At 32.2% G+C, this 27,746-nt stretch overlaps 1 protein-coding gene across 3 annotated transcripts; it reads right to left on the bottom strand.

The window, feature by feature from the left end:
• Nucleotides 1-1,366: 1,366 nt before the first annotated feature.
• LOC113398484 (transmembrane protein 135-like) lies at nt 1,367-27,706 on the bottom strand. 3 transcript variants are annotated; one of them, XM_026637239.2, is made up of 10 exons: nt 27,688-27,706; nt 10,745-10,927; nt 10,243-10,376; nt 5,946-6,072; nt 5,073-5,224; nt 4,501-4,591; nt 3,566-3,718; nt 2,755-2,895; nt 1,959-2,125; nt 1,367-1,548 (listed from the first exon to the last, which is right to left on the bottom strand). In XM_026637239.2, exons 2-10 carry the CDS (start codon nt 10,901-10,903, stop codon nt 1,497-1,499), a joined length of 1,176 nt encoding a protein of 391 aa, XP_026493024.2. In that variant the 5' UTR covers nt 10,904-10,927; nt 27,688-27,706; the 3' UTR covers nt 1,367-1,496. The 3 variants fall into 3 exon arrangements, with proteins under 3 accessions (XP_026493024.2, XP_064072603.1, XP_026493023.2); XM_064216533.1 differs by lacking the exon at nt 27,688-27,706 and adding an exon at nt 27,323-27,442; XM_026637238.2 differs by lacking the exon at nt 27,688-27,706 and adding an exon at nt 15,755-15,793.
• Nucleotides 27,707-27,746: the final 40 nt, after the last annotated feature.

A 27,746-nucleotide genomic window follows, 5' to 3' on the forward strand; every position in this document is an offset into this window, starting at 1 on the left:
ACCTTAAAAAATGTCCAACAATATTTCTGTAGTACAAACAATAAAAAGACATATTATTATAATATTAGTACAGCCACCTGTCAATATTTGGTATTACAGAAAGAAGGCCGAAGTGGTGCAGTTTGTCGTTTGACTATGGATTCTGCTTTGGGGCTATCGAAAGATGGTACTACGATTCACTTTGGAAGGTCTGTAAGAAAAGAATATACTCCGGTTGCGGTGGAAATAAGAATAATTTCTATAACAAAGAACAGGTAAAGTAACTTACCCATTTTTTATATAGGCTAGACGAATGTACTTTTATTAATAACTAGCGATCCGCCTCGCTTGGGTTGATTTATTAATAAAGGAAATTGTATGATATAAATATAATCTAACAATATAGCACTCCGGAATAATCTTTCACACGTGAAAAAATATTGGATTCGATCATTAGCTCCGGAGATTATCCCCTACATACAAACTAACAAACTTTACCTCTTTAGTATAGATATGGTGTGAAATGAATCAACCCGTCACATAAATTCTAATATTTTGTCCCCAGACAGTACAACTTATTTATTCACTGGTCACATTAATATTTCATGTTACCAAAACATTAACCGATTTTTTGGACATTTTATGTATGTACATATATGTACATGTATGTACATATTATTTTATTTATGGACATTATCAATTATAGGGTTAGGGTACGCACCTGGGTGGTAAGCGTTGATTTTTATGTTTTTAATGGTGAAAGAAGATATCGTAAGATGACCTGCGTGTATCAGATATAAATCTACAAAATATCTATCCACAAACCAGTATTAGTAGGAAAGGCTTGGTAGAATAACTCCAGAGCTCATCCTCAAAAGTGACCCATGCAGACATTTGCAGGTGCTCACTTAACCATTTTTTATGCTATTGGCACTCTTAAAAGTTACCCTCTCCTTAAGTATTAGGTTAATACGTATTACTATATATGTATCAATTTCTTATATTTTTAGTGTGACTCGACATGCAAATTGGCCACTGGGGTTATAAGAGCTCCGGAAAAAAATATAAGTGGAGTTAAAAAAGTTCTCATTGTAAACCCTTGGAATGCAACGAAAAAGAAAGGACGAAATCAAACAACAACCAAATTCGTAGCAAAACCATCAAATCCTCCAATGATAGCAATCATAAAGACGTAGCCGTTACATAATATAATCTAACTCCAATCACACTATAAAAGACATTAATTTCAATAAATAGATTAAAGTTTGATTCCATGTGACTGTTAGTCACTAAAACAATAACTTAATTTTTAGTTTTTTAAAGAAGTAGACATTATAAATAATATTTATATTTAATAACACAATCAAAGCTCTATATTTTCGTGTAAATATTTTAATATCTTGTTTTACGTTGAAATTTGCATCAATAAATTTTTCATTATTCTCCATCATTCTGTCAATCTTTGTGAGCGATTTAAAATTGCAAATAAGTCTTCCATTTTTAAGATTAAGTCTAGCTTACGTTGCACTTTTGATCACCTCCAGTAAGTTATTAAATATTATTTCAGTTCTGTAAAAAAAATTAATGATCGATGATTGGCTTATATATTTCAGAGATTTCCTAGTAGATCAGCCAATTACAATAGAGATAATATTATTGTGCATAAGTCGGTCAGCTTTTAAACGACCAATTACGGGCTTTCCGAGGCACGAAATATTGTAACATTTCAAATTTAGGCTATTGACTGCGATTTTCTTGGCGAACCAAATTAAATTTATTCACAGTTCAGGATTTGAATTCTGGATCTGTAGATTTATAGGCTAACAACATAAGGGATAAGTATACACTGACGCTTGATACTGATATTGATGGACAAAAAATATTATTCAATTCATTCCCTAGTTTTTTATTCAAGCGACGATTTAAGTCTATTTTGTGTCACTGTGTTCTAAAAAATAATAGTAATCGTCAAAACTTACCTTCCATTGGTAACACTATTCATGACCTTGAAAATATATTGCGGACAAACGTCCGAATGCATAATGCGCGAGTGAAACAGAATTCCTTGACAGAAGCAATACAGCATCAGAGATAAGGGTACGTTCTCCGGTAAAACTTTCTTCTCGTAAAGAATTGTTACATATAACTAAAAGAAAAAAAAATGTCTTAAAATTAAAGTAGAAGATTTGAAAGCAGACGAATGAATAATTCATACCGACGTATTGCGCTCGTAAAATATTTTAAACCGACATTAAATATCATAATTGTCTTTTGTAGTAATTGTCGAAAATCAATTGCTAGTATTTTTCGATAATGATTTACGGTAAATCTTTTATTTTAAATAACGCCTGATGTTTATAAAGGGCATTAGCTTTTCCTCATGAGTATTGTTTACTAGGGATAAGGCAACCAATTGAACACTTCGATCGATAGAGTATCACAAAATCTGTAATAATTGGGTATAAAATTACAATAGCAATATTTTAGACATTATATAATGATGTTATCAAAATATCTGATTGGTCGAGATCAACAATATGCAATATGACAAAGTTCAAAAAATTTTAAGGTATTGGTGGTAGGGCTTTGTGCAAGACCGTCTTGCTAAGTACCACCCACTAACATTAGCAGCAATCCTCTGCATTGTGTTCCGCCTTAACATTTCTTACGGTACCAATGTCTATGGCAGTGGTGACCACTTACCATCATGTGGCCCATTTGTCTTTTCGCCTTACTACTTCAAAAAAACCACGTACACCTCTAACAAGATCTTACCTTAAAAGCGCCTGTCAATGAAGCTATAGCAAACCCGAGACTCGGTTTGAATAAGAACGACAATCCAGCGAGATATCCCGCTGGTAACGCGTACAATGCTGAGTCATATCCTTGCTTACGGCATAAATAACATATCACAGCCTGCAATGAAATAAAAATAAAAGTTTGTTTCATATTTTTTATTTTACACACTGATTAAGATAAAGGCTTTCGAAAACATTTTGTGCGACTAAAATATAGCAAAAATTGACTTCCCGTATCTACATTAATTAATAAAAAATAAGTTTTATAATAAATTTTATGTAACCCTTCTTTTAAATATTTCAAATTTCGAAGAGAAGTAAACAAATTACTAATATTCCTATTTTCTCCGTTACCGTAAAGCGTATAATTTGAGATACATGATTACCACAAAACAAGGAATCAGGTTTGACCTTTTGGCTTTCACATCACGAGGTATTGAGTTATTGAGACTTAAAATAACTATTTGTATTGCAATTATATTGGAATTCCCTGTCATAAGGGAATTTTAGGTTATTTTGGTGTGCTTAAAGTCAGCTATGAATTAAGTCTAGGCGCAAGCCTGTTGTGGTAGATACCACCTTATTATTGTTGTATTTAAGTCTAAAAGGTCAGTGAGCTAGTGTACTACAGGCATATGGGCCATACCATTTTAGTTCTCAAAGATAATGGCGCATTGGTGTGGTAAGGGGTGGTTACTATTTCTTACAGTTCCACTGTATAGAGGTGGTGGTAACCACTTATCATCATCATTTATTATACATATAAAGGTAAAACAATATGACCGTACTCTATAAATACCGATATAGCTAGCGAAGAATAGTCCCATGTTTAAATGACTTCTTCTTAAACTGCAAAGGGCCTTTAATGGTGAAGACATTCTTGGTAATAATATCCTTGCGATAGTAAAACCGAAGCCTACCCCGAAGTATGTCAAAGCACCCTGAAATTAAACAATGTGTGTTATTAATAATAATAATCATGTTCTAGATTATATGACGTGATATTTTCAAATTTGGAGCCGAGTTGGTTCAGTGGCTGAATCAAACCGTTATTGAATTTTCATGTTTTTATTTTGAGTTTATAATTCATCTTGTACTCGGCGGTCAAGGAACTATCGTGAGGATATCGGCATATGGTGCGTGCGATTCTGCTACATATATAACCACCAAGCTGCATTTTAGCCTTATCAATGAGAGGAGGCCTTTAGTCCGATAAAAATATTAACGGGCTGTGATTTACTAAAAATAATTTTTATCATTGCATTTTCATATACCGATTGCACCAGTAGAGCATTTTCGATAAATTTAAAATAAACGATAAAAACTAACTAAACTATATTATGGCCTTTTCCGCAAATTGTTATTTGAGTAAGAAAATAATATAGTAAAATCTTATACTAATATACGTTTACAAATAAAATAATTTACAAGATTTCTGCACTGCACACCTTGGGAATGAAATGATCGCCTCCAGGCTGTTTCAAATAACTAAAATATAATTATTATTGTACATGAAAATGGAAAAAAAAAAAAATATCCCGCTGAGTTTCTTTCGCCGGTTCTTCTCAGGTCCGAGGTGCTAAATTCCGAACCGGTGGTAGATTTTTGACAATCAATAAGCAAGTGTAAACACTTCTATATTGAATAAAGATTTTTGATTTGCTTTGATTTGATTGATTTCTAAAATATTCTTGCATAATCTCTTTTTCAATATGTATTTTACCTTCAAAATATGTCGGCTACATGGCCCAGTGTGGGGACATACATCCTTTGATTCGTCTGTTTTCCGTCTTACTTTTTCAGGCGTAAAAAGCCTAAAACAAAATTAAGAGGACATAATAAAGATTAGGTAGGAGCCGAGATGGCCCAATGGTTAGAACGCGTGCATCTTAATCGATGATTGCGGGTTCAAACCCAGGCGTCACTGAATTTTCGTGTGCTTAATTTGTGTTTATAATTGATCACGTGCTCGACGGTAATATATATTATTATAAATTTCAACGAAATTCTTCCACATGTGTATTCCACCAACCCGCATTGGAGCAGCGTGGTGTAATATTCCTTCTCCTCGAAGGTAGAGGAGGCCTTAGCCCAGCAGTGGGAAAATTACAGGCTGTTAATGTAAGGTAATGTACAGATTGGGTTATGCCCAAAAACCAATTTAATCATATTATACAAAAAGCTTATACGAATACTCTTCAAGTAGAGTATTTAAAACATACATCCATAAATGTTAATTTGGATTTTAGCATAAATGCTATAAAATTGCTTTTATATAAAAATAATCTAACTTACCACAATAGTGGGGTCCTTTTAGTTCTATCACCTTCTAACCGCATAAGATAGAAGAGGAGAGCGCTACCGGTCATAAACAAAAACGTTTGTTTTGATTTTGTCAAGGATATCATTTTATTAACTTCAAGTGTACGCATCCAATATTCGATTGCCTGAAAAATATAATAACGGTAATTTTACTTAAATTTTACAACATAAACTTTTATATTTTCTTGTATTATAATCTACGTGTAGATAATATACTCGTTGGTCTAGCTTATAAGGCTGTAGGCCGAGATTCTGTCAAAAGTCGCTCGATTTTTCTGTCGAAAACTTCTCAACAACCTTGAAAAGTACGTAAAGATACGTCCTGAATCTGAGTTCTCTCTAGTCTTGTGGGTTCGCTGTGCATTGAATGAAGAGACTTAGGGAATAATTTGTGCATCTATTTGACACTCACTTGTGCACTAAAATATGTCCTGGGCAATAAATTACTGTCATTTGATAAAGGCCACAGCGATCAAAGCTGTTTCGGAGGATATCATCGTCGTGGATATAGATTTACTTGGGCGTGTGTAAGCTGTCTGGGTAGGTAGCACTCACTCTTCATATGTTCTACCGCCAGTCAGGAATACTTGGGACTATATGGGTTTGCTAACCAGTTACCATATGGTACCCCATTTTTCCGTGCACTTTCGTATTTCATAAAACAAATGTAGTTCACGTGTTTACGTCTACGCATCGATGACATGCATATCAGTTTGAAATTAGAACACGATTAAACTTCTACGTTCAACGTTCTAAATTCAAATAATAAAAAAAAATTGAATTCAAAGAGCCAAAAATAAAGATGTAAGCTAAAAGTACGGTAACATAGTTTATAAAGCAACTTACCAGATTACAAAATAAATTTATGACTAGACCTCTTCTCTTCGGGGGCTCTAAGAGTATGAAAAGGCCGTTTATCGTGTTGGGAATCAAGAAATAGGTGTAATACGTGAATTGCTTTCCGAGAATCCATCTGTAATAAATTTTTACTTTTCATTTGTAACAGGAAATCGGGCATTATCACAGATACACGATTGGTTTACAGTAAATAATTTAGTTTTGAATGCTCAAGAAACAAACTGTAGTTTTTACCCTACGCAAAGAAAAGCAGAAAGCAAAATTATAATATATCTTTAAACGGTGGCCGTCTTGATGTAGCCGATACTACGGTGTTTTTAAGAAGAGCATTGTATTCCAGACTTCAGTGGAGTCCTCATTTATCGTCACCGACAGGAAGACTCAGCTCCGCAGCATACGCGGTTAGAAAAGTTAGACAACTAACTGATATTGATACCGCTCGTCTAGTGTATATTGCTTATTTTCACAGTATTATGTCATATGGCATATTACTTTGTAACGCTGCATATATTTAATCTGTTTTAATTTTACAAAAGAGAGCAATCCGGTCTATTTATAATCTTGGAGCAAGAGACTCTCTTCGGGATTCACATGGGATTTTTAATAACATTTTTTTATCTTGTCATTTATATAGTCTCAAACGTTCTTAATATAGAAATGTATTATTTATTAATAAATACGTCAAATTATAAACTGAAAGCAACTTCCCACGACACATCTCATTACAAATGCCACATTAAAAAATATTCCAACATTTGCGTAAGTAAAATAACAAAATACGCGAGGTGTTTATGATGAAATTAAGAGTTACACAGCACGTCCGTTCTGAATGAGTAATTCACACTTTCAATCGTTCAGTGGAACAACAGCATTGTAATATCAGCAACTATGCTGTTTTATAATTAGTAGAATAATGAATTGTAATGCTTAGGTAAATAATTAACATTGACGAACTGCACGAACAGACGGGATGATTTGTCAAATTGTTCATACTGATTAATTATTTTATGAACACAATGTTTGTACTTGAATTTTTTTAAGGATGTGTGAAGAGATTTGAAGTGAAATCTTTTTAAAGTAATTATTTCAGAAGTAGAAAATAATTATAGTAAAAAAGTAAGTAAAGTAACAAGATGTTAATGTCCACTGTTGGGCAGGTCACGTGTCCCTTTTGAGGGTAATGTTTGGATTAAGCTCGCTGCTTAAAAGCAGGCTCGTGGATGTATGTACATGCATGGCAAATTCTTATCTGCGACGTACAGGTTTCCTCACGATGTTTTTCTTCACCGTCGAGCACAACATAAATTGTATTTATTTATTAAAATTATAATAATCGAACTTTCATAATTTCCAGCAAAAAGTTTTGCTATGTAGGAATTCTACTATGGTTTATAAGTTTGATATTATTTAAATATATATTTACATATTTCTATATCTTGTTTCTCAGAACTTTTTGAATTACCTTATTGTATAACATACATTCATTACATATATTACGTTATAGGTATGCTAATGAGCAAATGGGTCACTTGATGATAACTAACCAGCACTCGAAATTTGAGCTGTAAGTATTATTAACCATTCATGACATCACACTAACTTTAGGAGCTAAGATGTTATGTCCCTTGTGACTTCGTTCACCGTTCACATCGCAATAAGTACTGCTGTTTGACGGTAGATTATCTGATAATACCTACCCAGACGGGCTTGTACAGAGCCCTATCCACAACAAGTAATTTAATGTATATGTAAATAATAAGCGTCAATAGCGCAATGGTTTACGGGCCGCCTAGCGATGTAAAAAGTCGCAGGATCGATCCTGACTCCTTGGGCTATTGCCATATCCACTCCTGACACAAGCGATAAGCTTAAAAGAAGGGGTATATAAGAATATTAGTAATTCCTTAATTAATTTGGGGCATTGCTATGATTCTTTTAAAGAAAAAAAAAATGTAAATAATCAACACACGCTTTGTAATAGAGCCACTAATTCAAACAACAATGACTAATAATTATATTATTTATGTAAAAAGCTACATATAGCAATATTTGAAACAAAGGATATTTCAGTTGCCAGTTCGATTTCAGATCGAAACGGACCTTTGACATGGGCAGACGAATGTCTGTTTCAGAATGAGTGTTCCAATTTATTCGGAATGTATCGATACTTTGAATAACAAAGAGCTTGAAGAAAAAAATATGATATTTTTTTAAGAGGCAAAACATAAATAAATGTCTACTCTAATATTATAAATGCGAAAGTAACTATGTCTGTTGTTCTTTCGCGGCCAAGCTGCTGAACCAAATTTGATTAAATTTTGCTATGAAGCAAGCATGAACTTTAGAGAGAACATAGGCTATTTTTTATACCTAGCATCTGACGACCAACTAAAAAAAAGCTCCAACTTTTTCAGTAATAAATGTTTTCAGAATATTATTTTAATGAACTCTATATATTTTCATGAAAATGGTCATGATACCAATGTGCTATTTTAATGTTAATGTAATTTAAAGGTTTTTTTAAATAAAGAAAAAAAATACAAATCATCCGTTATCCGCAGTCTAGTGTGGATAATGTTGTACTTCGACTTTCCGAAGTCTTTAGAAATATTTAATCATAGTAATTTGTTATAATAAAAAAATAATACTTATATTATACTACTATCTTTAAAAATAAAGGAAACTATTATTAGGGCGAAGTTGACATGACACAATATTAAAATCACGTTTTGTTTAATAAATAATTGATAAAACCAAAAGATTATTACGTAATATTTAATTGATGAAAACTGGAATAACACGGATAGAAAGGCCGTAAAATACTAAGAAACTAATATAATACTACTACTACTGATATCGTTGAGCCGAGATGGCCCAGTGGTTAGAACGCGTGCATCTTAACTGATGATTTCGGGTTCAAACCCAGGCAGGCACCACTGAATTTACATGTGCTTAATTTGTTTATAATTCATCTCGTGCTCGGCGGTGAAGGAAAACATCGTGAGGAAACCTGCATGTGTCTAATTTCAACGAAATTCTGCCACATGTGTATTCCACCAACCCGCATTGGAGCAGCGTGGTGGAATATGCTCCATACCTTCTCCTCAACGGGAGAGGAGGCCTTAGCCCAGCATTGGGAAATTTACAGGCTGATTATGATTATGTACTGATATCGTCAAAATGTCCTTTGCGATGTATGTAATATGATATATTTTTGTTAAGCGTCGGACATGTTTTGTCGTCGGAATTGCATTGAATGAAATGTATTTTTAAATTGAACATATATACCTATAAGATACAGTATTATAGTGCTATTAGTTCATAGTTGTTCTTGGTTCATAATTAAGCCTTAGTAGGATATATAATGTTATCCAATGTAGTTTGTCCATTAGGAGTAAGAGAGGTCAGATAGCAATCATCCTGTATAAAAACCGGTAAGATCTGGTTTAAACTAGCGCGATCATGGCATTAACCAATTAAATTCTACGAAAGAAAAATGTTCAGTTCTGACTACTGCGCCAAATTAAATCAATTATTAATAAACCTTTAAAAGAATTAAAAAATATATTTATTTATAGTATTTCCATGTATTCAATGTATAGCATTACAGTGTTTGTTTGACGAAAAAAAAGAACGGAAAATGTTTTTAATGTTTTGCAATTATTTACAATTCTAAAGCCACTACTTTCGAGATCAAATTAAGCAGTATTGCCACCAACCGGGATTGGAGCAGTTTAGTGAAGTTTGCTCAAAAACTTTTAGTCCAGTCAAATTGTGGCTAAAAATGGGTTAAAAAAACTTGAACGAACACACTTTGGGGATTTTAAGGGTCGATAGGGGGGTGTATTCTGAGTATAAATTCCAATTTGAGGGGTTGTACTGAGATAAGCTCAAGGTCATTTAGATGGAAACGCGTTTAATTCGATATCTCGAGATATATCAGTGTTAGGCAAAAAATTGTAGAGACCTTTTCTCTTCTAAATGAAATTTATTAACTTTTTTATTTGAAACTTTTTTTTATAACATTAATATTTTGCAAGTTATTACTCCCGCAAGGCAAAAAATTTACTTTTTTCTCTATTTTCGTCGTTTTCTCCCCGACCATTAAATTTTATTAAATTTTACCGATTCTCAAAGTGTAAATCTTTAATATAGCTTTAGTATGGGAGTAATTTGTGCTTTAGATTTGTTATCTATAATATAGATCGAGGCTATGTCAATTTGTCTGCATTTTATCGTCAGCCGGCATTTACAATCTAAATTAAAGGAATTATTGTGTACTAACCTCAACAAACATCCGAAGCTGACACAAGTCCCGCTTATAAGAGCACCCAAAAGGGTTGATCGCACGTAATACTCGCCGGCCTTCATTAACTCCTTTCTCTTCAGCATTTTCTTGCCCTTCATTAAGTTTTGTGCCTGCAAAATGGTGTTATTACAAGCGTCCGACAATTTTAAGTTAATTTGATGGGGAATACCCGACGTTCGTAACGTCCAATTGCAATAATTCTATAATTTTCTGTACAGAATTGTTTGAAGTTTATAAAGAAAAATTGCTTGTATTATACGATATATACGTTAGTCTAAAAACATTTTTTTTATTAAATAACAAATATTTTGGGAAATAATATTTCTATTTATACTTAAGAGGTAAATTATTAGCACGACAGCGACATTAACATTAACAAGATAAATCTGTAATAACACTAAGGTGCTGCGTTACATCTTTCATCATATATTCTAATCATTCTAATTATCAACGATGATTAAGTAACTAATGAACTCACCAAATGTACAATGAGATAAAATTTAGCGCTCCCAACTAAGGAATTTCCATACGTTGAAAATGATGACGTCCAACAGCTTCTGCTCCAAGGATGGAGGAGGACGCTACAGTGAACATCTCTGCACGTACTCTCAAATAAATGCTTACTTATTTCAACCATTCCACGTTTTTAATCTTCAAAAATCTATGGCAGAAATATTACTAATAAACAAAATATCTAAACGTTAAACTAGAGTTATGCAATTGCCTTGTAATTTGATATCACTAATGTTTTATTTAGTTTTATTTTGTGTACATCTGTAATTGTCACTCATATCAGGTCCTAATTTTTTTTCTCTTGTTTTATCTGTTATTTATAAGTGCTGAATATGTGTGATGTTGATGTACCTTTTAAATAAATAAATAAATAAATAAGTTCAATTTTGTGTTAGGAAATTGGTAGTGATGCATTCCCGTGTTTCGGAGAGGACTTAAACATATAGTGGGATCTTGTATCTGATCCAAGTGAATGATGTAATGATGGAGATATCCATTCGTGTTATTTTACGTGAATTCGTATTTCTCTATCTTTCCTTCGCTTTAACTTCTTGGTATCTGTTAATTCTTCTTTATTGATAGATAATAGTTGTATTGTTATAATCACAAAATAAATGCATATTTTTAATTTTGATAAATTAGTTAACTTATTGTTGAAACAAATAAAAAAATATATATTAGATGATTATTTAAAAGGTCAAGATCACTCACGGAATCATTTGTCGTACTTAGTAATAGTACTTAATTTTGAACTGACTTCAAATAGGAGCTAATCAATTCTTAGATATATTTTGTATGTTCATGTAATTTTAATTCATAATTTTAACGTTGGGTTTTATATGTAGTCCTAAGTTAGTCCCCACTAAATTTTATTGGTATTCGAATGTTAAGTTTTTATTTTAATAATCAGGCATTTTCGAAGTCAGATTTTATCTTATCAGAACAATTATATTGTATTACGACTGTGTGACTTTGAAATACTTTAAGGTCTGTTACATGTGAATGTTTTGTTCAAAATCTCTTATTCCCAGTTAGCTAAATTGTTCGTTCGTTCGTCGAACCCACACGAAATCTAGCAAGGTATCGCCTACACGATCATTATTTTCAATCACCGGTCGTTTTAAGAATGTCATCTATTGTTTTGTGAGACATTCTGAAATGTATACTTAAGTATGTCTCAAAAATATATTTCAGAAGAAATATATACATCGGTTCAAATATTCAGATAGACATTACCGTAATAAAAAAATATGTTTTAGCGTTACCATTGATAATAAGAACACTTGAATCTTAACAGAAGATTATGCATTACAGCCTAAATAAAATAATGAATTTTCATGTCTTTTACTTATTTTTATTATGACCGGTGAAAGAAAACATTGCAAGAAAATGTGTTGAAGCAGAAAAGCGGAAAAGAGAAGATTGAGAAGAAGCTCCTAAACTTCTTGTCAAAACGCAGATGACGCCTTAGATGTGAGATAATTACGTGTTATTATTTTTTTAATTTAAGTTCTTTATAGTGTCAATGAATGTGAATGGAGATAATTTTTTTCAAATATCGAACCAAATAATCGAATTCCACATTTACCGTATCGAGATACGATCGTTACGGACTTAGTATTAAAAATTGAATTCGCTTACAACCCTACATATAATAACCCGACATTAGGCCCGCACGAGTCGCGGTTTATTTATAAATAAGTTATTTCACAGTATACTCTATTGCACACAATGAATTTCACTTGAACAGCGATGTGGTCTATGACAGACAAAATTTTCAATATACGTTTTAATCTGTGTGTTTTCGTGACATACCGTTTGTGTTTATAAGTATTCTTTTAAATAAGCTTTTATCAAAAAACATTGAAAAATAAAGCGAGTTATTCAATACAAGATTATATCTAAAGACAAATTAACGTGGACTTAGTATTAATCGATTTCTAGATAGGACATATAAAAATTTAATTGTACTTTACTGACATACTCTGTAATCGGAATGGTGGAAAAGAGTTGATACTGAGTTTCTTGTCAGTTCTCGGTAGAATCTACTTTGCGAACCAGTGGTAACATGACGATCCAAAAGTTCTTCTATGAGCCTACTTGAATAAAGAATATTTTCATTTTGATTTTTTAAATAGAATAGTTCATAACAGTCAAATTAATATATACCTACTTTGTATGAGGCTCTTTCTTAGAAGCAATTTTAAATTTAAAGCTATAACTACGACTAAGATGATGGGACATTGGTGTCGTGAGAAATTTTAAACATTTCTTATATCGCCAATGCACCACCAACGTTGGTTACTAAGATTTACACCAACGTTGGGAACTAAGTTATCCCATGTGCCTGTAGTGACATTGGTTCTCATTTTTCAAAGAAGCAATCTACTTGGCGGTTGTTGTGTTCCAGTTTTTGTTGTGTTCAAATTGGAACACAACAACCGCCAAGTAGCAATCTACTTGGCGGTCGAAAATGTCAGTTGGTACCCATGAAGAAGATGACCAACGTAATTAATACCCAAAGGTGATTCGAGATGGTCACGGAAAGCATTCGTCAACGTATGAAAGCGTAAACTTCGTATAGCATCCATGTTTGCTATTGGGGTATTATTTAGGACTAATTTAATCACTAGGTTACTAGGCAATATTCCCTCTTTGTAACGTACCCGCCCCCCCTATCAGTATGCAAAGTTTGTTTACTAGATCAACGAGCGGCTACGTGCCTCTATCTAAGAATGAAATTTGCATGTTCAATTTTGTAAGTCAGGTATAGTTAAAATTTTAATCGTTTTCAAGGGAATATAGGCCGTAATAGTTTTAATATAGAGCTTGGATTTCCACGATAGTTCCGGTAGATCGTGGAGTAGTTTTACCAGAGAGCGGAGGTTTGTTTTTAAGTAATAACACATAATAATTTCTATTACATCATAAAATATTATAAGAGATAGTTTTATTGTCGGATTATAACTAATATTTAATATCAAACCTAAATAATGCAAGTTTTATAGATAATTGCGGTGTTTTCGAGCAATATTGATCGTGTTGTCCGTTTATTAATATATAAACTATTGAGTCGCTCTGGGGATTCAACCGAATCGTATGCCGTGACGGCAAACGACTCTGTTATACCTTCATATCAGGAATGTGGGTTGTTCCTGTGTATACATACTTCATATCTATATAATAACGATACTTCATATGTATTTATTGGTTCTCTTTTATTATGAATTATTTCCGACATCGCCCAGTGGTTAGAACGCGTGCATCTTAACCGATGATTTCGGATTCAAACCCAGCCAAGCACTACTGAATTTTCATGTGCTTAATTTATGTTTATAATTCATCTCGTGCTCGGCGGTGAAGGAAAACATCGTGAGGAAATCTGCATGTGTCTAATTTCAACGAAATTCTGCCACATGTGTATTCCACCAATCCGCATTGGAGCAGCGTGGTGGAATACGCTTCAAACCTTTTCCTCGAAGGGAGAGGAGTCCTTAGCCCAGCAGTGAGAAATTTACAGGCTGTTAATGTAATGTAAAAAAAAAAAAGAATTATTTCAACAATCATCAATCACGATATTCCACATTTGCTTAGCGTCAGGTGACGGCCTAATTTTTTTCTTATTTAACGTACCTAACAGAAAAATACCAAGAAAGATATGCTAGACAAGTAACTGATACGATAACTCTCGATAAGTATATTTTGGATATTTGCGTAGCATTATCTTTTACGGCATTTTTCTTTGTGGTAACTCAAGAAAACTTTAAATAAATAATTAATTTAGAATGCATTCATTCTACAAGGTAAGATTATTAATAAAAGGCAAACGAGCAAAGGGCAAATAGATCTCCTGATTATATCCTGATGATAGCTGCAAGAAATATTAACTATGCCTTACATCGCCGATACGCCATCAACCTTGAGAGCTAAGATGTTATGGCCCTCGTGCCTGTAGTTACACTGGCACACTATCCTTCAAACCGGAACACAACAATACTACATATTGTTGTTTGGCGATAGAATATTACTCACAATTGAACTGGCAGATATTGTTGTACAAAATTATGAATATTCACTATACTGTATTCCAACGATAAGAATACAAAAGCCAAATAAACAACATTTGACAGCAAATTGACCCAATATCATTGGTCGAGAGCTTGGTTAATCTATGATATTCATTTCGCATTATGGCGCGAAAAAATGGCGTTTTGAACGTCGACGAAACTGTTATCGGAATTTATGGAAGTAAAATTAATGTGGAAATAAGTAGTTAAGTGTTGTATTGTAAATAAACACATGTTAATCATAATCTCTTAGTATTGCACAATATAGCTGAGTTATTTACAAATCGCATGAAATACGTAAATCTAAGGTTTGTTTATATTTATTCCTACTTCGATTGGAATATGCTATAAAATGTTTTGAAAGAATCAGCGACGATTGTTGTGTAAACAAGACAAGTAAATGTTAACTTATAACACAAAATACTTGTGTAGTGTAGCAATATAAATCATGTCAGTAAATCTCAATAATAATACAAAAACGTTAATAGAGAAGCGGTAGATATTAATGATTCGATTAAGTTTAATTTAAAAAATGTTTACTTTTAATTAATTTTAATTAAGCACCAATCGCACAGTAAACGGATCGTCTAGCAATATTACAGTCACAGGTTCAATTACCGGACTGACTCCTTTGGTTATTTTAATGGGTTGAATTAATTTACTTTCATTCCTAGAACATTTTCGAGTTATTTATTTTCGTTTAAAATTACTCTTAAATTCCCCGTAACGAATTATTAGCTACATATTCATAATTTTACAGAGGAATTAATTTGAAATAAACATATTTATAATAACAACAACTATAAAAGTTTCTTTACAATCCGTTATTTAATCACTTGTTTTACAAATACAAAAATGTAATCTTTAAAAATAGTTTTGTCAATTTTTTATTTAAAAATAAATCGTACCTTCCAAATTAGTTCACTGAAAATCCAATTTATTTAACTGATACACACACACATACGTTTATATTGTAACACATCCGTGCAACGCTATCTCGCTTACAAGAGTGTAGAGTATACGGCGTCAATGCTACAATACATTCTGAACTTCGAACGCGATGCGTGAACGCATATAATGAAGCGCAAACTAAATATTATGCAATGCGTTAACTTTGTATAATTGTGTTCGTTTATTCATTTGAAATGCCGCGCTAGTCTATTGGGTAGCTACAATTTCGAGGTCCTGGCTTCGAATCTAGGTTCGGAAAAATTAATTTTTCAGTAGCTGCCGGCAGTTAGAAAAGTAGGAGTGTCATAGACTATGAGAAGGAAGAAGTTAAGAGAGCGCCTGTATTAGCTCTAATATAATACGCCTCACCAAGCTCTCTACCAAACGAGCTTGAGTAGTTATACTACCCATAGAAATTGGCGCTGTAAGATAACTATTCTTTACAGAGTTGAAGCGTTGCTTAACTTAGAAACTAAGAATTTATGACTATTGATGTTTGTAACGACGAACAGAAATTGTATCGTTATTCGACCAAGGTAATTATCAACATAGAATTAACTTAATTAATAAATTAATTCACAAAGTAATTTAGTGAATTCCATGTTGGTAATTGCCTTGGTCGAAATCAGATTGAACATCAAATTAAATATATAAACATAAAAAAATAAAAACATAACATAATCAGCCTGTAAATTTCCCACTGCTGGGCTAAGGCCTCCTCTCCTATTGAGGAGAAGGTATGGAGCGTATTCCACCACGCTGCTCCAATGCGGGTTGGTGGAATACACATGTGGCAGAATTTCGTTGAAATTAGACACATGTAGGTTTCCTCACGATGTTTTCCTTCACCACCGAGCACGAGATGAATTATAAACACAAATTAAGGACATGAAAACTCAGTGGTGCCTGCCTGGGTTTGAACCCGAAATCATCGGTTAAGATGCACGCGTTCTAACCACTGGGCCATCTAATTATATATATATTAGTCTGGAATTGTTCTAGACAATGATATAGAATAGGTACCACACATTCGTCAGATATTCTATTGCTAAGCAGTAGTAGTCTGTATTGTTGTCCGGCTTGGAGATTGAATGAGCTAGTGTAGCTACAAGCTAAATCGACGTAACATATTAGTTCCCAAGGTTGGTGGTCCATTGACGATGGTGATTAAGTGCCGTTGTTTATGAACAGCGGTGACCACTTACCATCAGATGGCCCGTATTTACTCGTCTGCTCACCTACATCATAAAATTCTAAAACTATTTCAGAATCCGATTTTTTGTATTATCATTTTTTTTAACATAATTTATGATAATTATCATTATGATATTATTGAGAATTCAACTTTGCATTGTGATTTTTTATAAAGTATTATTGTTATAATTATAATATGTTTACTTATTGTCCCACGCCGAGTTCGCATGTATACAACGTATTTTTGTATTGTTTTTTTTTTACTATCAGATTATAAACGAATATTACAATGAAGAATTTTGATATTATTAAAAATTTTTGATATGAATTTGTTGAAATTGAATACAGTATTTAATTTGTAATAACAATAACGAATAAATAAAAACATCCCAGAGCCATCCCTAAGTCTACCTCGAATACATATAAATATATATATAGACTGTATTAAAAAGTAAAAAATAGTGTCACATAATATCACGGTCTGACAGTGAGTTTCGTGTTAATTTTTATTTCATTATAAATATTTAAACTGATACAATTAACGTCAGTTATATTCAAATATAGCAAATTGTGCGAATCAAGTATAAATCTAATTTAACAGTGGTTAAATAACAGGGCACAGATATATGGCAAAAATATAGACATCACGATACGCACAGCAGACGTGAAACATCGAAATGAATCGAAAAGACTTTTGAAATAATTCATAATAATTAAACAAAAGTATCTATATAAATAAAAAAATATTAATTAAAATTAAAAAATTAGAATTATAGAATAACGTTAAGCGCCGGTGCCGCTGCGGAGAAAGCTGAAGCAAAAAAAAGGATTCTAAATATTCGCGTCTTATGTCAAATTACTTTTTTGTCCCATTAGTGATCGAAACACTTGGCTGATGCCAGGAGGGCTGGTTCGTTTTTAGCCCAGAGGATCGGAATTGCGATTCAACGGGGAAATGCTGCTAGCATTCTTGCCACCATTCCGGTCAAAATTTATACAGTAACTATTTTTAAATCACATTTGTATATATATTTAAGCACTTAATGTTATTGAATTATATTAATATAGTAAATATTACATTTATAATGGCGACAGTGGGGGACAATTGCATAATACGTCATTTTGCATGATAACAAAAAGAACGTCATGAAATTTGCTATCATTGCATACAAGTTGGTTTTAAAAGGCGCGCCAATAGATGTTTCAATGACTTCGAGGACCCACCATCAACGTACGGGTTAAACAACAAGACATAGAGACTTGAAATTGAAGAAGCACATTTTCATTACGTAACGTAGAAAACATTAAATTCTTTTTTCGAAATTTTATTATGAAAAAAAGGTCTAGAATATCTTAATTTACGAATTAATGAAATCATTTCATTTAATATTTTATTAGTTTTGACATATCAAGAACTATCGCCGAACACCAAGTGTAGTTCAGTTAACATAAAGGTACTTGACACGATAACGAATACGATATAATATTAAATGACTATTTGCTATTGAAATTAATCATTCATTAACAAAGGTACGATAAACAATAATCACCTTTACCTTATTCGACCTCGGTAATAATTAATTTATTAAATAGCAATTTCCTCTCTAATGTTTCTTGCAAAATAGATCTTATTACATTATACTAAAGTTCAAAATAAATTAATAGCTATCTAAGATAGATCATTTGTTAGTTTAGGTACGTATTCGTTAATTACTAACTAGCGTTAAATGTTAGTCTTTGAAATAAGACAAAACAATGTTGTACTGAGACTGACCAGTCTTGAAACTTTGTTGGTCAAAGTTAATACCTTCGTACTTGTAGACAAAGTAAGAGATCAATGTGAAACAATTCAAACATTGAATATGCTATTTGATGAAACGCATAAATAAAACCATTTAATTTAAGAAATCGATTTGTTATGTCTTACAAAGTATATACTTTGGTAAAATTCTAAATTTATAAGCAATCAGTTTACGCCCACGTGATAGGAGTGAGTCGTAGGTTATAGGTTTATATAAAAAGTAACCTCTTTCCTTGTGGCTCACGCTTGTTTCATATCAAATTTCATCAAAATCGGTTCAGTAGTTTTGCAATTTGTGCTTTCATAATATTATTTAAGACATACGCATTATATTTTGATTCAATTTAAGTAACAGCCTGCAATGTCCTTTTGCTGGCCTAAGCCAGATCTCACTCTTTGAGATTAGGGCATAATGAATTTGTTATAATTTTATTAATAATGTCTACACTAGCGAAATACCCCCATGAGATCATGATCCCCGAAACTACAGGTCCATTTGACTTGAAATTAAGCATAGTCTTTTCGTGATATAGACGCTTGCTAAGAAAGGAATTTTGGTAATGTCAACTTTAACGGGATTGGCCAATTCCTGGTAGTAACAACGTATTAATAATAAAGAATATTCGAATTTAAAGCACCTTTACTTCGACTCAGATTTATGTATGTCTATTTAATAAGGCCAGCATTATAAAAATAGTGATGTGTTCTGTCCGATAAGAGTCAATAAAAAATATTAAAAGTCACTTAAAATAAAATGTTATCGATCTCCTTTTGATTTTCCTGGAATTTAACTTCAACGTAAACATATCCGTGTATAATTTTAGTGACAGTAATTTATTATTAAAGATACGATAATAATGTCAATATGGCACTTGAATAGTTGTACGATTTACTCATCGTTCGTTATCTGCATTAAAGTTAATTCAAGCAATACAAAGTGAATCATATCGTATAAGTATGTCCCAAAAACAGGAATGGCTTAGCAAAAATAATATAAGTAATTCAAATTGGTTGCAGGGCATTGGGTAAGTACCACGTATTTATTAGATATTCGACTGGAAACCTGGAAAACTGGAACACAACAATACTAAGTAATTAGTATTGTTGTGTTCCAGTTTTGAGGACGAATGAGCCAGACGTAACGTATTATTTTCCAGGTTTGGTGGCGCGATGATAATATAAGGAATGATTAATATTTCTTAGGCCATCAATGTCTTTGGGCAGTAGTGACCACTTACTATAATTTGGCTGATTTGCCCGACTCCCTACCTATTACATAAATAAAAGCACTAACAAGGTGCGATTTTATACGAGATACCCAAAGACGTCATTCGAAGACCGAAATACTCAAATTTAAAGGTAAAATCTTAAGGCCTATAGAGCGATATAGTCGTTAATACGTTGGGTACATACCTATACATACATATGTTAAATATAAACACGTAAAGAAGTAACTGTCAAAAGTCATTGAAATTTGTAGATAAATAATGAGAACTTTTGATTTAATAGATATAATCTCTTCTACTGCAGACGGTTGATCGAATCTCTTTACAGAAACAATTGAAAAAATTATAAACCTTTCTGGATTGAGAAAGTTCCACTAAAAATTAAGCACCTTTTTTCATTTCTTATTTGATTATATAACCCGAATAGTATATAGACGTATATTATCTTGGGGTTTCACACGGTCACTAATATCTCTCACGTTAGTAAAATTAAAGGCCCATAGGGGCATAACGGGATCTTCAATTTTGGAGTGCTAATGAAAATAATCTCTGTTGACCAGTGTTCTGTTAATTAATTGCTAGAGAAAATTAATAATTCAATAATAAAAATAAAAAATATATATATTTTACAATTCCACAATAATAATCTTAATTTGAATCTGAAAAGAATAATTTTAGATTATTATTAAGAAAAGAAATTAAGCTAAGAGAGCAATATATATCAATCTGAAAGATACAATCAAACCTACGGTCTAAACTTCTATTTCAAGCGCCATTGCTAATATAGAATTATTATCTACAAAAAAAAAAACACACCTATTCAATTATAAAATATAACATAAATTATGCATAAGAGATCAATTTGAATATAAAGAAATGTTAAATATTTATTATGATGATAACATTTAAAATGTATGTTTTAATGGCAATAGCGTGTCAAAACGTCATTCGGTTTATTAAGGGTTCCTATTTAGGGTTGACAGTACAATCTTTCGGTCTTTGATTGAAGTAACGGTGATTGTGGAGTTGACTGTCAAGCTTAAGTCTGTTGTTTAGTGAAGCCCTTGGGAAATAATGAGTTCGAGATAATAAATAAAAACATCACTAAATTTAACTAAACTGGATTATTTTGCAAATTGACAAATGCATTTGATATTATTGTTTTATTTTTTGAAAGGATAGAATGCAGTGGCAATTATTTTTAGCGTCAAAAATAATTGAAACGGCCAATATAGTTCAGTCGTAGAATATGATTATATGTGAATTTGACATGCAGTATTTTTAACGTCTATAAAGTCAGGCTGTAGAATATCTGATGGCGATGGTTCAACTAAACACGTTGTACAGAAAAACAAAACAACTTGGCTTAGCTTTAGATGGTGTTGAAGTTAAACTCTCAATAAATTATAATTAATTACAGACCAAAAAAAATTTTTTTTTATGATGTCCTTAGGCGGACGAGCAAATGGGCCATCTGATGGTAAGTGGTCACCACCGCCCATAGAAAATGGCGTTGTAAGAAATATCAACCAACCTTGGAAACCAAGATGCTACGTCCCTTGTGCCTGTAGTTACACTGTCTCACTCACCCTTCAAACCGGAACACAACAATATTGATTACTGCTGTTTGGCGGTAGAATATCTGATGAGAGCTTGCACAAAGTCCTACCTCCAAAAATAATGATAATATATTTTCTCAAAATATCCAACTATAAATATAAAAATGGGTTTAGGTTCACACAATGTCTGGAGGTTAATGGCGACGCCCTGAGTCGTGTTTTGAAAAATAAATAGATTCGATTGTTAAGAAATTTCCAATTTAAAAATTCCTGTGGCATTAATGGAACATGATCACATATTTATATGTAATTATTAATTGATATATAAATTAAAATATTATTAATAGCTTGTGCAAAGCAAATGACTATCACTATGAAAATCGGATTATGATGCGTGTTATCAGAACGCGTATTTTCGTGAACTGTTTAAATATTTAATAATCATTACTGGAATTCATTGAAACAGAAATCTTTTAAAATGCATCATTATATTTTAATAACTTCAGTGTTCAATTAATAATATATAAGTAAATACGATTTCGTTTACTTAAACCATAGTATGTAACTGTAAACGTAACTAGAGATCAGACGGATCGAATCGGTTTATGACCTAAAAGTAACTGTACCACCTTGATACTACTATAACAAACTTAGCAATGAAATTTTCACTTAATTTGTGACTTCCGAATAATTGCCTTATTCTTCTTCTTCTTCTTCCTAGTCGTTTCCTCATTACTGAGGGTCGTGACCACCGTGTGTATATACTCTCCTATACACTTCGCTCCACCTTCCTCTAGGCATTCCTATTCTGTGCCATTCGTAGGCAAGCCTGGGCACTGGATCTTGTAGACGCCTTTACTGTGTTTATCCACCGGGACGGCGCTCTTCCTCTACCTCTCATCCCCTCCAAGTGGCCGACCATTATAAGTTTTTCCAAGCTGTCTTCCTGTCTAGCCACATGGCCAAAGAAACGAAGTACGTGTTGAGTAGTATTGGTGAAGAGACATGTCTTAATCTTTAGCTGGTTCAAGATTGATTCGTTTGTGCGGCGAGCTGTCCACCTGATACCTAACATTTTAGGCCAGCACCACATTTCGAGCGCGTCATTTCCTTATTATTCGGAATTATATATACTATAACGGATACAATGAAATAATTAAGGATGAGAATAATTAAATGAAAACGACGAAATTTTTATTCAAAATCCCGTCTGAATTAAAACAATAACAAAAAATCTAAATTTAAATTATATTATATGCGGCTGTATATAGTAAAAAGTGCAGTGAAAATGTCTTTTGTCCAGGGTAAACTCACCTGGAAGTCGCATAGTGCATTTTCCTTACGTGACGATTTCTAATAGTTGATAGTGAGCCGTGTAGAAGAAATTCTTTCCAAAAACTTATCGGTTTGTTTTGATTGAATGACGTAAGGTTAAAATATTATATTGTTCTAAAGGATATTTGTAATTAGTAAAGAACATGACCACTCGATAAGATTATAAAGAGAAAATATTTTGACGTTTACAAGGGAAAGAATATTTTTTTTTAAAACGGGACATGTTTGATTTGTGATTTATTGAAACTAGAATATTGTTAAATAAAGCTACATCTGCGAAAATCACATTAATATCTGTCTTTTGCCAAGTTTGTAAATGAAATATTGAATTTTATAATGTTAGAAAAATGACCTGCCAAAGAGTCAGCGCAAGTTTACTCTATGATAAAAAAAAAATCTTTGTTTTCGAGACAGAAGAAAAACGCGTTGGAAATGGGACAGCTCTTATTGATATCAATTAAAGAAATATTCGTTTATATTGGATTAATAATAATAATTTCCTTACAGACGAAACAGTGGTTGATTTTTTGGTTATCGATAAGCAAGTTTAACGCATCTATATTCTATAAAGATTTCGAACTTTGACATTGTGTTATCCCATCTGGATAAACGATGTCTCCTGTTAACAGGCCAATGTATTTCCAAGAACTTTGATTGACATAATAAATTACATACACAATTTTTAATCAAGTTCGAATCTTATTTTTTTTGCACGTTTTAATTGCACGGTTATGCAATTGATTCAAATGATAAGTCTTTATATAAGACTCGACAGATGTCAACAGTTCATTACTGATTCAGAGTTGAACACGGAACTATCGGTACTCGGAACTGTTTATATGGTAATTAATTTATTACTTGCTATTATTTTTAATATATTTTATTTACTTATAAATTAGTTTTATTATCATTACCCATTCTCTGACATACATTTCTGACATTGCAAATATTTATATGGAAATAAGTAATTAGCTCAGATTAATGATCAACTAATTACAATCAGATAGCCTATTCAATAGTATGCCTTCTTGTTTCTTTTTCAGCAACGTATAATAGTGTAACGGATCTAGCATTATTCTTGCAAAATGAAAATCAAAATATACTTTATTCAAGTAGGATGTCACAAGCACTTTTGTATCGTCATTTTACGAGTTTTACAACAATATTATATCTTTTAAATCCATATAATTAGCAAAATAAATATGCATAAATTTACCTTTGAAATTATTTTATATTATCTAGACAGTTTTCGTTTGTTTCCTGATAATTATTCGAAGTATCTAGACCAACAACCGAGACAGTGGATAGCGTGTCTAACCGACTGCTAAGGATTAAAAATCAGTGTTCATGACCTTAATGTTAGTAATCTTTATGTCTTTTGTTTATAATTAATTTGGTCCTCGATATTAAAATGTCTAAATAGAAGTCCTATAGCGAATTATTTATGACCTGTTAATTATTTAAATTTACTACTTAAAATGAATCGATGATGAATAATATAAATTTTCGATTGGACTATGTGTAAATGAAGAAGTGACTTATTATTAATAATTTTACATGGTGGTAGCATTTTCCCGTTTGGTTGGGTTAATTGATGGTACCCACATCATATATTCTACCGCCAAATAGCAATACTATATATTCTTGTGTTTCAGTTCGTCGGTATCACCTTAGTTCAAAAGATTGGTGACGCTTTTGTATGGGTGATGCTGATTACTTACCTTTCGGTGGTTTATGAGCCTGTCTGCCTAATTACACTAAAAAAAGTATGAGTATGAAGTATGGCATGTCTACGAAAAGAGTGTTCGGTTACTGGCACTCTAAAGGAGCATCTATAGTAGTGAGGCCGGCATTTTGATTGAGAAAAAATTAGAATGTCACAAGTGTCATGCCAAAGTCAATTCGATAACTATTTAATTACTTATTAGAAGCTAGATTTAATATGTTCGGTAATAAATGTTACTGAAAGATTACAATTTTTGAAGTGATAACTTGATATTGAAGGGTACACCGCTTCGTTACGTAACGCGTTACGTACGTACGGCGCCGTCTGTCTGGCTTCCCTTTCTCTTATACATTCTTAGTTAAAATTCTAGTATGTACATTGTACATACACAAAATTCTTATGTACATATTCAAGAACTGTAACTAAAATATTTTATAATCAAAAAAAGATTTTATTAATAAAACTCCTTTTACATATGAATATACATAAAATTTAAGTGATAACCTAAACATTTCTCAAGTAAAACAATTTAAATATTAAATAGTTCAACTTAGATTAATTTAAGTTGTCACATTTCGGGCGTCCCAAGGCGCACATGTATTTTTTTATATTTGATATAGAAAATGACTTGTTTAATAGATTTTTTTTTAATTGCGCGCATATGTACAATAACCATGATGAGTTTTGATGAGACCATCCTACCGGTTGTGTCTTTATATATAATATTATTATAACTAGACGTTTTTCTGACGTTTCGTTGCTAGCAATCGAAGTAGTGTTTGACAGCTGAAATTAGCAAATGTCAGAAAGTATAAAAGTATGACCCGTATGTTCCATCTCCGATATTTAAGTGTCGAATTTGTGTACGTGTGTTTTCATGTGGTAACGTTTACTGTTGAATATTTATTCCGGTAATCAAAACAGATGTATTATTAATATGCCGCGTTTGACATTTGCGGTTAAACATAGAGTGAGAAGTCATTAATATTTGATTTCAATGTATTTACTTTCGATTTAATATAAACCAATAAAAAGATGACGCAATTATAAAGCATTTAGAGTATTAGTATATTATTATGTATAAGTTCAATGTATGTATATATTTATTCAATTGTTTGTACCGGCTGACTATTATCACAAATCACAGCTTTATTCGCAGCCACGCAAGACTCAATCTTGAAAGCTGATATTTGTTACATAGGCTCATTTCGTAACGTAAGTATCAGCTAAGAAATATATTTTGAAAATATCTTTCAATATACAATTTTACAACACGAAGCTCGGACGGCAGTTAGTGCCATCATAAACTGTTATAACATTATAATGTTTTTTGTTATTACAAAATAATTTTCAAATTAAAATGATTTATGAATAGTAGTTCATAAAAAATGTTAAAATGACAATGCGCCGATAAAAAAAACCTATTGAAATACATTTTAGTTTCTATATAGAAAAGTGATTGTTAGATTGTTGCCACTTCTGTCCCCGTATATTCTAAGGTTTTCAGTGTTTCGGGACATTATGCGGCCATTATTTTCTTCTAGAACTCAGCCCATTTGTTTTGTCACCATCCGTTACATTGTTTATGATGTTGTTTTCGCATAGAAAGTGTTGAGTCGTTACGCAAATACGAAGCTACGTTAAGATCTTTATATTTAATCTTCACTACATAGTATAAAACAAAGTCGCTTACCGCTGTCTGTCCCTATGCATGCTTAGATCTTTAAAATTACACAACGGATTTCGATGCGGTTTTCTTTAATCGATAGATTGATTCAAAAGGAACGTTTATATGTATAATACACGCTCAATATAGTAGAGAAACACTGATAATTTTTGAGGTTTCTGAAGTGATGTCGTAAATAAGCACATTTTTTGCGCTTACATTATAAATGCTGGTTGAACCCTACGAGATAGATCAAAATAATGTATTACAGTATTGTACACCTTAAAAAGGTCTTCAAAAAAGTGATTCTTATAACCCATAATAATTTTTATCCTTTACTATTTACGAGAAACAATAGCTTATTTTCGAAGCTATTTTAAGCATACAGCATTTATCCTTATGCAATTATGTACCTCACATACATTGTGAATTTAATATAGATCAATATGGCCCTTTATAGCATGTAATTTGAATAAATATTTTCGAAGATATTACAGATTTAAAAGATAGCGGTTTGTATTGTAACGCATTCCCTAGTATATTTAGTACCAGCATTGCACCCGTTCGAATCCAGGGCGGGTCGCTAGTTAAATATATAAAGTCCCTACGAGTTTCTATTTTAGTTAAAAGTATTTGTTGTTTTGACTTCACCAGTACTACTGTTAAAGTAGTTGACTGGATGTGCACACGTTAATGTCGTAAAAATCTTCAATAGGAAAATCTATAACATCAAAATATATTAAATTTAAGACGATTTGAAATAGAAGCAATTCAGTACAGATTACTTTGATTCTATATTGAGGAAGATTGTATTTGTCATGCAGATTCCTTCGACTTAAACGAGTACAACGCATTCTTGGGAGTCTATTTTTATTATGAGCATCTTCAACTCGTCCTTAAATGTTGATCGTTAATGACTCATAATAATTCATATTTCAAAATTGGTAACCAGTTAAAACTGGTTATTTGAAATTAAACTTAGCGTGTATTCAAATTATAAAACTCATACAGAACGTACCATTTGTAAAATCCGTTCCGCACAACTCGACGAGCAAAGTGCCACTGAGTTAGCGAACCCTAGTTTGCAGATAATCATATTACTTTATCTATTATTGTAAGAGATTGGATGACACCTCCTTGACTGTACATAAATATAGTTCGATTTTTAAAAATTCCTAATTTTAAAATATTAGTTTAGCAATTAAAAAAAAAATAACATGCTCTTCGGCGTTCCCTTATATTCAAATAGGCAAAGGTGTGCCGGCAATCGTACTGGCTACCTAGATGAGGTTGCTAGCGAATCATACCGAAATAAGACAGTGTTGATTCTCGATAGATTAAACAATACATACTAAATTATTATCGAAAACATTAATTACTTACCGTATATTAAATATCGCTTCCTGCACTATTAAATATAACACAAAATTCACATTTGTTAT

The sequence above is a fragment of the Vanessa tameamea genome, chromosome 12, assembly GCF_037043105.1.
Source record: "Vanessa tameamea isolate UH-Manoa-2023 chromosome 12, ilVanTame1 primary haplotype, whole genome shotgun sequence".
Lineage (NCBI taxonomy): Eukaryota > Metazoa > Arthropoda > Insecta > Lepidoptera > Nymphalidae > Vanessa > Vanessa tameamea.